This window comes from Schistocerca serialis, chromosome 6, assembly GCF_023864345.2.
Source record: "Schistocerca serialis cubense isolate TAMUIC-IGC-003099 chromosome 6, iqSchSeri2.2, whole genome shotgun sequence".
Classification (NCBI taxonomy): domain Eukaryota; kingdom Metazoa; phylum Arthropoda; class Insecta; order Orthoptera; family Acrididae; genus Schistocerca; species Schistocerca serialis.
In genome coordinates this window covers 262,016,463-262,030,856 of record NC_064643.1, presented here as the reverse complement: position 1 = coordinate 262,030,856, position 14,394 = coordinate 262,016,463, and the positions used below count along the sequence as shown (strand labels likewise).

The 14,394-nt window shown below is 40.9% G+C and overlaps 1 protein-coding gene across 2 annotated transcripts in view; it reads left to right on the top strand.

Moving 5' to 3' along the window:
* LOC126483775 (uncharacterized) overlaps positions 1 to 14,394 on the top strand; it is a 150,822-nt gene that overhangs the window by 127,547 nt on the left and 8,881 nt on the right. For both annotated transcript variants that reach the window (XM_050106931.1, XM_050106930.1), the window contains exons 9-10: positions 983 to 1,081; positions 8,105 to 8,166. In XM_050106931.1, the coding sequence (XP_049962888.1) occupies positions 983 to 1,081; positions 8,105 to 8,166 (161 nt within the window). The remainder of the gene's footprint in view (positions 1 to 982; positions 1,082 to 8,104; positions 8,167 to 14,394) is intronic.

Sequence of the window (14,394 nt, the reverse complement as noted above, 5' to 3'; positions counted from 1 at the left end):
CTCTTATTTGTTCTTGGGCAATATCTAGCAAATCTGTAATCAATGCCATGTCACCTGCTAAGGCTAAACAGTCGACAGTGATCTTGTTTAGATTTCTTCCTAGTTGAATCCCTTTAGTATTGATAGCCTTCCTCAATTCTCGAACTACCTTCTCTAACACACAATTGAAAAGTGGAGATGACAAACCATCTCCCTGTCAGACACCTGACTTTATGTCAAACGATTTTGAGAGCTTTCCCATAAATTTTACTTTCAATTCTGTATGTGTCAAAGTTGCTTTAATTATTTCAGTTGCTTTAGTATCGAGTCCCAATTCTTTTAAGATATCAAGCAGTGTATTTCTGTCAATTGAATCGTGGGCTTTTTCAATTACATATTTTAAGTTCCTGATATTCCTCATTTCTATTATGTTCATCAAGTTTAATATTTGTTCTGCACATGACCTTCCCTTCCTAAATCCAGCCTGATACTCTCCTAGTTGCTTGTCAAGTATTTCTACTGCTCTTTTTTAAAAGCTCCTTTCTATTTACTTGTGTGCAGTACCTCTTACCTTTCTCTCAAAATTTCCTTTGATGGAACGGGTTCGCTTCAAATCTAAACACTCTATACATATATCTTATTTTGCTATTTGAATTTGGTTTGAGGAATGCAGAAATTGAACTATAGAGCTACTTTGTTTAATTTGTGAATAAACTTATGCAAAAACAGAGTTAATGAACAGTTCTAAATTACCTAGGGTGTAAGTAATGTGCCAGTCATTTCTAACCTTCCAAACTCTCCTCTCCATCCTGAGGATGAGGCTATTTGGAATGCTAGGATAGACTTTTTCCTTTCTACTTCTATGTGTGTGTACTATTAGTACTTGGAATTTCAACTCCTGAATGTAAGTACTATTCAATATTTCTTTTTCCATGTTTGTTATTCTTTTCAAGTGAATTTCAGTTTTATTGTAATTCGCATTCATATGGAACTTCACTTGCAGGTGGAAACACATCAGCAAAAGGAATGAACATTTTACCACCACCATCATCCCTTATAACTGCTGAAGGACGGTCGGACATAAATGATCTCATGAACAAAGGTAGAAATTTTACTTTGTAAAAAATAGGTTACATGTAAATAAAATGATAAAATAGTCTGGGACTGTAGTGATTGTAGTAAAACAATTTCTAAGTTCGTAAAACTATTTACTTTTCAAACAACAATGGAAATTCCAGGATGGAATAATACATAAAATGAAGGAAAGGCAGTCATTCACCTATATCTGACTTATGTGTGGCACTTAGAAACGTTCAACAGAATACATTATTTTCACTAGCTTTTGAGGTCTTGCTCTTTCTCTAGCAAAAGTTTTGTGTCACCTCGTTGTCACTGTAGGCTTGCACCTTGAGAAGCAAGGAGAGGATGTTGTTGATGGCCAGTATTCTCTTTCTATAACACAACTGCATTCTTATATTAACAGGGTTCTTTATTAACCAGAACAAGAAGTTACTTACCTTAAGATAGTGCAAGTGTGCTGGCACAAGCTCACCTGTAGTAGTCCACGTTAGCCTGACTGCTGGTGAAGTAAAAGTCCCGCTAAGTACCGTATATACTCAAATAATCCACCCCCTCGAATAATCCGCGCACCCCAATTTTGAGGAAGGGGAAAAAAATTATTTTTTAAAATTTGTTTTATTTACAAAAATAAATTGTTCCAATGTTATGATGTGTTCAAAAGTATGTATAATAACTACTGGTTTGAAGCATCACTGCTGTACATGTTGATACATCTTTAAAACGCAGTCGATTCAGCGGCATGCAGCTGGCCAGCCGGAAGACGGTTGGCCAGCGGCATGCAGCTGGCCCATTAGACAGGCAGGCGGCTGGGGAACATTATCACCGCCAGCTGGGACTCTACGCATACCTACAATAGCAAAACAAGAAATGTGAATTATCTTGTTCAAGAATTTGTTAATACGGTATGTGCAATAAAATATTTTAGTCAATAAATACTGGTACGTTTCCTCTCTTACCGCTCTATTTATCACTTTTGTCGTCATCACTAGCGGGAGAATCATTGTCGTCTTCACCATCTTCCCATAGAGCGTCATCCTCAGTTCCATCCAGTGAATTTGTGAGATTCCACATTTTTTGAAGGATTTCTCCACCAGGGGTTGCAGAATGGAGTTCCATACACTTTTCACCCATTCACAAATCTGGGACAAATCCGGCCATTTGATTTTTCCACTAGGTGTGAACTTATAGTTTTCATCAGCCATCCATTGCATATATCGCTGTTTAAGTGCAGCTTTGAATGGCTGATTTATACGCACATCTAGTGGTTGTAGGATGGATGTTAGGCCTCCAGGGATAGTGACCAAGTCAGTTTTCCCTTTTTGTAATTTGTCTTTCACTCCCTTAGTTGTATGTCCGCGGAAGCTGTCCAGGGCCAGCATGTTGCGTAAATTCAGTAATGCACCAGGACGACGTTCCAAACATGTGTCACCCAGTCAATTATAAGTTCATTGTCCATCCACCCTTTCGGATTCACTCTCATTAATACCGGTATGCCTTGTAATGATATTTTTGGAATAGCTTTCCTTTTCAATATCACCTAAGGTGGTAGCTTTTGTCCATTGCCAGTTACACACAACATCACTGTACATCTTTGTTTCTCACTGCCACCAGTCCGTATCATGATGCTGGATTCTCCTTTCCTGTTCACTGTGTTGTCGAGTGGCATCTCAAAATGACTGGTTTTTATCCGCATTACCAATTGGCGATAATATATACGACTGTTTATGGCACAGATTTATCACATAATGATGAAAATTCACTATTTTTTCCTCGTAATTGCCTGGAAGCCGCTAAGCGATAATAGTTTTCCTCTGGAATCCTAAACCATTTCAGTTGAAAAATCTTGATAGTCAGCCCCAGCTAGCTTTGAAACTGGTAATGCCTATTTCTTTGGCTGAAGACAATGCTTTAAGTTGGCACATTTCACTCGTCACTGTGCATCCATATTGTCGCTTCTCATCTACATAATCACAGAGCCTTTTCTCGAGGTCCGGATGCTTCATTTTTTGGCCGCGAAATGCCTGGCAGTTACTACTAGTTTCTTGAAGCTGCGTTTTATTTTTTCGCCAGTCGCGAATACAACTCTCACTCACGTCGTACTTTCTTCCTGCTGCACGGTTTCCAATATTCTCGGCTTCTTCAATAATTTTCACTTTTTCTTTAGCAGTGTACAAGCGATAACGAGAACTTGTAGCCATAATTAACAAGTCTGAAGACGTTAATACTTCACTCCTAACGTGCTACTGATGCGTCGCAGACTGAGGCTGCAACAATGCAATAGTATAATGGGATGTATTGTTTGAGACAGAGCAGTACCAACAATATTTCGAATAATCTGTGCACCACAGTTTTTCGTCCTAAAATTCGGGAAAAAACATGCGCGGATTATTCGAGTATATACGATATACTGTTCTGGTCACTAGTGACTGACTGACTCTCTCTGCGACCGATGCCTAGACTTGGTGACTCACTGGATGACTGACTAGGTGTAACTAGACTGAGGCTTCCAGTAAGTGGCGGACTGACAGTCGAGAGGATGTTTGTGGCATGTTGCCTGCGACTCTGTATTTTGTCCTCGCTCCTGATAGGTGCATTGTTTGCGCCTGCTATCGATTTTCTCGCAACGTCTCTGCCACCTGCTGTGCTGGCGAAAGCTTACACCAGCATATTCTCCCCCCCACCCCCTCCCACCCCGAAATGCCACACTGTTGTTGTGTAGTGAGGCTGCGAAGGACAATGGGAAGGGAGGCACACGACATTGGGCGTAGCTGTGGAGGACGGTGTACTCCCGACCCTACCCCGCCATCTGGCTTGTGAGGCAAGAGGAATTGCCATTTGACTGTGCATTTCTGTAAATTTCCTGTGTGCAATCTAGATTTCAGCTTTAACAGTATTATCGAGTGCAATGATCTTAGACCATTAATGTTGGGGGTTGGGTTGTTTTTGGGGGACAAGACCAGACAGCGAGGTCATAGGTCTCATCAGATTAGGGAAGGATGGGGAAGGAACCATCGCGGTATTTACCTGGAGCGATTTAGGGAAATCATAGAAAACCTAAATCAGGATGGCCAGACACGGGACTGAACTGTCATCCTCCTGAATGTGAGTCCAGTGTGCTAACCAGTGCGCCACCTTGCTCGCTAATTGATGTATTTTGCTTTGTACTGTGCTAGATGGCATATTATTACATGCTATTGTTGAGTACAATGTTCTTGTACACAGGTAACATACAGTCAGATACAACTGTATTCTTTCAGAAAATTATAAGAATAATTTTTAGTATCAGTTTTAGTAAGTACTTTACAATAACTTTTAAAAAGGTATTTAGGAATCTTTTGTTGACATGTAACAGGGATGGTGCTCTAAGTAAAATGCATAAATAATTTTAAGTAAGAAGTACATGATATACTAGTGACACTTTATCAGTGCTAGCTGTCAATTTTCCTGCCAGTCTACCGGTGCCATGACTACAGTGAATTACACGGTAGTGTGTGGTATTAGACATGAGCATTTGGTGAATTATTTTATAAATTTTGCTTTTGACCCTGATTTGCTGCTGCATTGTTCATCTTGTCCGTTACACACCTGGCAATGTTTTAGAAAGAGCACTTGCACAGCTGGTATAGGAGACATGCAATAACCTTTTTGCTATTAAAATGCACCTCCTATTTTTATGTCTGCATTTTATGACTGCATATTTTCATGTTGTATGAATGTACTCACAGATCTGAAGGTGGTAATCATGCTTACTGAAATCGATAATCGACCATAAAGATTATTTACAGGCAATCTTGGCTAAGGAGGTCACCTTCTCTCAAGTAATTATTACAGGTCTTCCCTTACAACTCACGATGAATTAACTAATAAGTTTATTGTGATCTCGGAGTAATAATCCCAACATTATTAAATAGTACCTACCTTAAATTTGTGAATTAAAACCACAGAACAGAACACATTATTTTGTTGTGTCTATATTATATTTTGAAATGTATTTTGTGCTGACAGACTGATCTGTAGCATATCCGGAGATATAGTTTAGACTCAAAGGTGACAGTTTGGATGAGAGTTAGCAAAGCCAACAAATGTAAATACAAAATCTTAGCATAGCCAGAGGTCTAAGTTATGTTGAAAGTTGACATTTTAATTGTAGGTTAACGAAGTAAGATTGAATAAATCTTTGTACATAAAACTGCCAGACATCCACCAAACCACTAAAATGTGAATCTTGTAAAACTTCAGGATTTTTATGAATGAATCATACTGTAAAATATGCAATATAGTGTAGCTGTAGGGAACAAAACTGTGCTTATAAAAGTAATTACAGAATAGCTCCTGCTCTAATAACTTTTTTTAAACTGACACAAATAACATGTAAATTGAAGGTGGAGGGACGAGAAAGGGAAGAGATTACTGATGTCAGCTGCACTGTAAGGTTACATGGAATCAGCGGCGACAAGTAAAAATGGGTACCAGATTGGGATTTGAACCTGGAATGTCTGGCAGGTGCATTAATCACTGCGCCATCCAGGACACAGCGTTAGCGCATCCACGTGCCTCATGGCCCATCTACATTCCCAAAAAGCGTCATCTATCCGCACACCGTGTCCATTTCCTCCACTGTTGCTACTCTGAGATTCCTGCAGAAGGGTGAACATATTTGAGCACCTGCACTTAAGAAAATGGTTCCATTGCCGATCTAGGTGAATCAGTTATATGAATGTGCAGTGTCTGTTCAGCAGATCCTGGGTTCAAATCCCAGTCCAGTACACATTTTCACTCGTCGCCACTGATTCCGCATAACATCCTGATGCAGCTGACATCAGTAATCCCTTTCCTTTCTTTTCTTTTCCTTTTCTTTCTCTTCCTTTCTCCCCTCTCGAACTTCAATTTACATATAATGTATCAAAGCTGCGGATCCTGCGTGGTGTCCATTCTTTCGGACATGTCTGAAAGAACAGACATCACGCTTTCATATAATTGACAAATTATTTGCAAGAGAGATTATCTTCAATCTACTCTCTGGTTTATGATGTGACTTAACTTTTGACACTATTTCCAAAAATCAATGCTTTAAATGCCCTAGTACGTATATGTAATTGCTGGGTATAATTCTTTTTTGCTCCTGATTCACTGGTGTGAATGTTTACCAACCCTAATTCATGGTATGCTTAGAAACTCATAATAAATTGGGCAGGTGTAGTCATTACTATTCCCAAAGAGTATATGGCGACATGTATTTTATTATTATACTGGAAATAACCTTTCATTACTTCAATGGTTAATTGTTGAGAGCAAACAATGATAGAAAGTATGTTTGTGCTGCAATCTCTCATCATTTTGGGAAACATTACATGACTGCTGGCCAGTATTGCCTGACCTCCGCTAATACTTACAAACAGAAGTGAGAACACAACTGAAATATTTGCAGGTGTGTTAGGTCTGTCAGACCATCAGTGACAAAACAACTAGTATAGCTGGATGGATATAAACAAGTGTAATATTATGAACCTGTTGAAAGAAAAGGGGAAACGTTTGTATGTACAAAAAATTATAGTACCAAGCCATAGAGATTAATAAGTATTGAGTTGAAAATGCATTTCATTTTAGTACCATAATAGAGCAATTGGGAAAGTGAGAGCTAGCTTTATATATGCAAACACGTCTCCTTTGCCATTTTTAGGGTTAGTGCGGGGAATGGTAAATGGTGGAAGCTGCAAGAGCACAAGGAAATGGCTGCAGTGCGAGATAGTAAGCGGGGATAGTGCGAGGCATGGTGAATGGTGGAAGCTGCAAGAGCACAAGGAAACAGCTGCAGTGTGAGATAGTAAGCTCATTCTCGCTTCTGTAATGTTAGCTGCCCAAGACAGAAACAGTACCCAATTTTTTATGCTTCATACGATATACATATTATCTGACATGGACAATTGTTGTCCAAGCCAGAATGGCAGTACCATATGCTTAGCCTCAACAAACAGTTACTGATTGAGATATGATAATTTTCTGATGCCTTCTGACCTTTGCTTACTGAGTGTAAGAAGTGAAACCAAAAGAAATAAGGTATGTAGTGTACTTACATTTTACAGATCACCAGTTAACAGTTTTTTTAACAAGAATTTAGAATGAATGAAGAATTAACTGTAGACTCAATGCTTGTGAAGACACACACCATGAACACATCGTAACCACCAATTATTTGTGAAGAGGAGTAATACAAAATCAGAACTGGAAGTTACTGAATCTCAAGCTGTAAAACTATGGAGTTATTTTCTTGGAAACAAAACTCAATTTAAAGGAAGACAAAGAGGAGGGAAAAGTCCCTTAAAACTCAGAGCCACCCCCCCCCCCCCCTCCCCACAGTAGGTCAATGTTCAATCAATAAGTTTTGCATTTGCATTTCTGGCATGCTTCAGCTCCCAAATTTGAATTGGTTTTCTGGTGTCACCACCAGACACCACACTTGCTAGGTGGTAGCCTTTAAATCGGCCGTGGTCCATTAGTATACGTCGGACCCACGTGCCGCCACTATCAGTGATTGCAGACCGAGCGCTGCCACACGGCAGGTCTAGTCTAGAGAGACTCCCTAGCACTCGCTCCAGTTGTACAGCCGACTTTGCTAGCGATGGTTCACTGTCTACATACGCTCTCATTTGCCGAGACGACAGTTTAGCATAGCCTTCAGCTACGTCATTTGCTACGACCTAACAAGGCACCATATTCAATTACTATAATCTGAACAGATAATATTGTGAATCATGTACCGTCAAGAGCGACATTCATCATTAATGGATTAAAGGTAAGTATGAAACTAATTACGTCCGCTTTCTGAATACTCATTCCTTGTCATGTTCCAGACCTCACATCAGTATAGTTCATCCCACCTCACGCCAGCCTGTGTAAGCTAAAACGCGTGCATTTCAGCCTCCTCTAGTAACACAGTGTTCGCTCTTCTGCCAACACAACAGGTTTCCAACTTACTTTCTTAATTTTAGTTTTTATTGACAGTTCTTTAATATGCTGATGACATTTTTTTCTTATTTCAATATAGATTTTGGGTCCAAAGCACGGGAAACCATGACACAATTTTTACTAGCACCAACAGAAACAGAGGCAAGTATGACTTTTCATTTAGAATAGGCTGAATATGTTTTACAATGGCAGAACTAATTTTACAATAAAATATTAAACTGAATTCACTTTCCATCCATTTCGTATGATTTGAATACTGAAATCATTCTTTAAGTTACTCTGATAACAATTTTAATGAAGTTGGAAGCCCCAAACACCTTCATTTCTGGTGAACGGGCATAAAAATCAATTCTGGTGATGTTCAATCTGTGACCCCCTTCCTTGTTTTATACTGCTACCTACTTTTTTCCTCCTCAGACAATGTGGGTTAAGAGTGGCTTCTGTGTGACTTGTCTTTCCTGTTACACCCCAATATTTCCTCTATTTTACCTTGAAAAAGGAAGCTAGAATTCTGAAAGCTAGAAATAGACAGAATTTGAATTTCTATCTGTGGTTCTGAGATGTCCACCTCCTGGCAGTATGTTTGCACTGGCCAAATGCGACAGTTGTGCTGTGTGGATTGTGGCACAGAAAATCCTTTAACGATGATTGTTTAGGCGTCAGTAACACTGAAGCCCATGTAGTGATGTATTAAAGAGAGAATTAAGTTTCATTGTAAAGCCTGTGAGAAGAGATTAGTCCTTGAACGTTTTGGAGAAAAAGGAAGACAGGAACCTAAAACATTAGGAAATGGTGTTAACAAGTGGGCCAACTTATTGGAGTTCGTTCACTTGTTAATTCGACAAGATTTCGTACTATCAAATGATAACTCAATAAATGCAAAGCTAGTCACAATTCTCAATTCAAATGCAAGATTAGAAAAATATTTATCGTGGTCATCTAAGTACTTTGAAAAATGAAGTTAAGAAACCCCTGAAAACAGCATGCGGTGTGTGGGTAGTGATTCTAGTGTGGTATGATTCCACGCAAGATAATGACATGAACTCTTGTAGAACCAAAGTGTAAACAGTAAATATATAAAGTGTTGAGCATCAGGTCAGAGCTCTCAAGATTTCAACAAACTGCAGAAACAGTTCGTTATGTATTGCATATGATTTCCCCAAACATTTAGCTGAGAGCCAGCAATGCAACACTACAGAAGGATGTGGTTCACATGTAAGTAGAAAACAATCCAACAAAATTAATAAACAAAAGCACGCTGTTAAGTCACACACACTCCAAATGTAAGCAGAAAACAATCAAATGAAACTAAAACAAATCAGTTTTATGATCTAAATAGTCCCAACAATCTTACAAATTCCACAGACAGAAATTCTGCAAAAATGAAGATGCACGTTTCCAGGAAGTACACAGGAAAAAGAGAAGAAATGTATATTTTGACAACGAATGCAGCAAAAATCTTTGTGGGTACTGAAGGGAAAAAGTGTGTTGAGACTGTGACTGAAGAACACAATCATTCATACAAAAATGCACTATCGGGCACCAAACAAAATGTGGACTCACTACCCCAGAATTCCTTTGCATCTAAAAATGATGAATCTAAACCAGTATCAAGACAACAGTTGGCACGGGAGATGAACAAGAAATGCTGTATGGTGAGAAAAAGAGCATGGCTACACCTGAGCCGTGTCAAAAGAGGCACAACTCCTGAAAATATCATTAGCTTCCTGCAAAAGACTGTTCTTAAAAGCTTTAAAACAAAAGGGCTTAATAACAGTTTCAAAGTTAATGTTGACTTTGAGCTCAGAGAGAAAGTAATGGATAACACTGTATGGCTCAGAAATATTGTGATAAAGTGTTTTTTATTCCAGACCCTTCTTTGACAAAGTCACCAAGGGCATTTAAGTTTAAAAGGAGTGAGCTGCACTACTGAAAGACCAGGAATTCTGATATCCACAGTTAAAACAAAACAAAATAGAACATAGAAAAGAAATTTAAACTAATTATGTGCTATGAATATTCTATCAAAATGTTCAATGTGCTATTAAAAAAGCAGAGAAGGTACAAGTTCTGCTTGTTGCAGAGGTACCAAATATCTTCATAACAGTTGAGCATGGACTGACTTAAAATGAAATAAAAATGTACCATTTACAGGGTTATAAATAGTGTGTCATCCTTTGGCAGTAGCATTGTATGTGCAGAGGAGTATGAGTAAATGTGTTCCATGGCCAGTTACAAACTGTAGGAATGTGTTTTGAAGCAACTGCAATTCAAACAAATTTTCACGGCGACAAATGTCTAATATTAGATATAATTTGTTCTCCAAACTCAATGATAAAATATTTCCTAATAGAACTTGAAGTACTACTTGGCAATGCTACTAAAGAATTCCCATACTTAATAGTAACTGGTGACCTAAATATAAGTACATTGAAACAGAACAGCTGTATAAAATCTTTTCATGATGTTGTAAGTACATATAATATGAATCTGCATGTAAATAACCCAACAAGGAGCACTAAATCTTCAGAAATAATAATAGATCATGCTTTTATAAATGCACCTTTAAATAAACTGAAATTACGAGGGAAGATTGGAAAGTAACACACATAGCAGCAGCGCAACATTTCCTGGGATGCAGTGTACGATACTGTCCATAACACGCTGAAATTTAACAAAATTAATGCTCGCTGCTGGGTGCCCAAAAACTTGACAGACAACCACAAGGGTCAGTGAATAAGGACAAGTTTGGATCACTTAATGCACTACGCTTCAAAAGAGCATGATTTTCTGAAAGAAATCATTACTGGTGATGAGTTGTGGGCAATGCAATCTTCATTCTGTATGCAAGGAAATATTATGTTGCAGGTTTCACATTCAGAAATCACATTTGTATTTTGGTTGTTTGAGAAGAAATTGTTAAGCTTTGAGTAACATATATCTGAATTCAACAGCAGCAGGACTGTGGACTATGAAGATAATGGTCAATCATTATGCAATATTGCCGCTCTCATTGATTGTGATTCCACAACTGTTAGTGAATGTGGAATTGATGGGTTCCTATTGAATATGGAAGCAATTGGTTCACGAACAACATATTTAATGTCATGCAGGACCTCAGAGGCCTCACACGACTAGCACCGAAGAGGACAGACTGTTCACTTGGTCTTGTGGAACTGTTATAGCCACTACTTGAATCTTGAGCCTCTGAGAAGAACCAACATTGCCAGATTGCATTCATCGTCATCGTGGCCCAGCACCTCACTTGGTGTTAAGGGATGGTACTGTGGGAAGATTTCTCTAGTAGTTTACTAAACTGAATACAAAGTAGTGAAGCGAGCCATGATAGAACATGTATAAAGAACAGTGTCTAAACATGATTAGAAGAAAATAATACTTTTCTAGACGCTGAACTGATACAAGGAACATGAATTAGTCTCGAAGATTCTTGTAGAGGGGCACTTGCTAATTTTTACAGTGCTAAGAAGCTGTCAGAGGAAGGCTGAGGGCTAACAATGTCCATGTGAATGTGATTGAAGCAATGCTGGATGTCTGGGAATGCAGTGACAGGAGCATTTACCAACCTTGGTGCGCTGACAGGCAAGACATGTGCAGACCAAGATCCTGAAGTCCGTCCCTCTGAACACCCAGCCACAGGAAATGCTGCATCATCAGAGCAGTAGACATACCCGTACTGGTGTGTGCCATGTTGGGCAACCAGCCAAGAGTGGCCTTCCAGAAGGCAGTAAGCAGGAATGAACATATATCAAATACTGCTTTTTGAGTCGAGATCTGACGTATGTTGAAGGCAGAGTCCGAAAGCAGCATCCAGGTGTGGCTGGGAGAGTTCTGTGTCATCCTTCTGCATGGTCCTAAGTGACTGACAATCCAGGGAAGAGGCAACGGTGCAGATGTGGCTGAGGCGATCAGCAATGACGTCAATTTCAGTGACTTGATGTATGTCAGTAGTAAATTCGGAGATGAAGGACAGCTGCCGGAATTGATGGGGAACACTGGTCAAATCGATTTTGCAAAGATGTTACAAGCATGTGATTGGTGAAGACCGTGATGTGATTACGTGCTGGCCTCCACCAATGGCTGAAAGTATTTGATTACCTTGTAGATGATATGGAGCTCTCTGTCATATGTGCTCTAGTGCCAGTGAGTGCTGAGAGCTTGCTGGTGAAGAAAGAAGTTGCTGCCAGGTGTTTCTAGTATGCTGCTACAGGGCAGCACCAATGGCTGTCTCACTGGTGTCAACCCCAATGGCAAGCTGGGGTGGTAGGATGAAGGTTGGCAAGCAGGGTAGCAGCCAAGTCATGCTTTGTGGCAGAGAAGTTGTCTTTTATTTTTGGCATCCACAGCACCGGCTTGTTGCCCTTTGTTTTCAGGGCCACGAATGTACATTATGAGTGGCTTCTGTATAGCAGTGGTTCCTCAGATAGTGATGGAAGAAGTTTAACATGCTGAGGGAGCTGCAGAGGTCCTTGAATGTCTCTGGGGACAGGAATTCGAAGACAGCCTCCACCTTGTTGGGCAGGGTACATGAACGAGCAGCAGAGATGATGTGACCCAGGATCCACCTCACTGGCACCAAGAATGCACTTTGCCATATTGATGATGATGCCGGCATCATGGAGGCATTAAAAAATACTGTATAGGTGCTCACGGAGGCATTAAAAAATACTGCATAAGTACTCACGGTGTTCCTTGGGCATCATGGAAGAAAGAGCATGTTGTCCAAGTAGGCAAAACAGCAGGGCAAGTCTCGCAAGATGCCGTCCAAGGATCACTGTCACATTTGGGCATCATTACGGAGGCCAAATGTAGTGAAGGAACTCTTGTGGAGCCCATATGGGGTGATGATGGCAATCTTTTGGGTATTCTTGGGTGTGACCAGAGTCTGGGTGAAAGCTTTGATGCAGTCGATTGTGCTGAAAATTGTAGCTTCAACCAACACATAGCTGTGTGTGAACAACACCAAGTACCGTTCCAGGAAGCTATGTGCTTTCAGCTTCTGGGAATTTCCACTTGGGCACCAGAAGCCATCCTTCTTCTTGGCAACTGGAAGGGTGGATGCCAACAGGCTCTTTGAAGGATGTAGCATGCTGACAACAAATAGCTCATCAAACTTGCCCTTGGCAATCTTGAGTTTGTGTGGTCATAGGGGCTGTGGCCAGCAGACCACCTGAAGTGCACTCAGTGGATGTGTGAGAGCAAGATTTTTGGTCACGAGGTTGGTATATGGGCCGAAATGTGCCACCTGCTTTAAATCAAAGAAAACAGTGAAACAAGTTGTGCACTTCATTGATTTTCCAGTACTGATATCAATGAGGTGCTGGTTGGCAACTTCAGGAAACAGGTGGTAATAGCCGACAAAGTCTGCTCTGATAATGGGGTCAGTAACATCAGCGATGGTGAATGTTCGGGAGTGATCCATTGCAGGCTGAGGTCAAGGACGCGATAATGTATGCCATAGCTAGTGATGGTAGACTTATTCACTGCCATCAGGATTATGGCTGAGGTGATGTAAGGGTCTCCTACAAGATGCCTTGGAAAGATAGACAACTCGTAGCCATGTTGCTCAGGAAAGGTGTGGCGGAGTGAGCATGTCAGATGAACAGGTGCTGCGAGACTGATGAGCAGCCGGGTGTGTCTAATCCTGCTAGTTGTTTGTGTTTGGGTGATAAGAGCATAGCTGCTTGAAGTTCGGTGTGTCCAGGCTGAAATGGTTGTGGTACCAGCAGAGCAAGAGGTGTCAGCAGGTGGCTGGAGTTGTGGTGGCAGTAGCTGTCGTTGCACAGACAGTTAGTGCTGCGGTGGGAAAGGTGGCAATTGGAATCACGGCGGCCCACTGTTGCCTGCAGCATTGCCATGTTGGCTAGGCCAGAGGATGGGGTAGTGGCTGGTGATGTCATTAGCAGCAAACTCAGCAGTGAGGCGAATGAGTTCATGGCAGGGAGGGTGGCGTGATGGTCAGCTGAATGCACCAGGGGGGGGGGGGGAGGGGGGGGGAGGGGGGGGGGGGGGTGTTAGCCCATGGCAATGGTTCAGATGGTTCAAATGGCTCTGTGCACTATGGGACTTAACATCTGAGGTCATCAGTCCCCAAGAACTTAGAACTACTTAAACCTAGCTAACCTAAGGACATTACACACATCCATGCCCGAGACAGCATTCGAACCTGTTACTGTAGCAGTTGCGCGGTTCCAGACTGAAGCGCCTAGAACCGCTCGTCCACAGCAGCCAGCATGGCAATGGTGGTGGCAGCCAGGGAGACCAGCACCTGTCAGTGAGGCTGGCAGCGTTAGTGAGGGAGAGGTTGGTGTGAAGCCACATCTGTCTGTATCGGGACCAAGAGATGAGCCA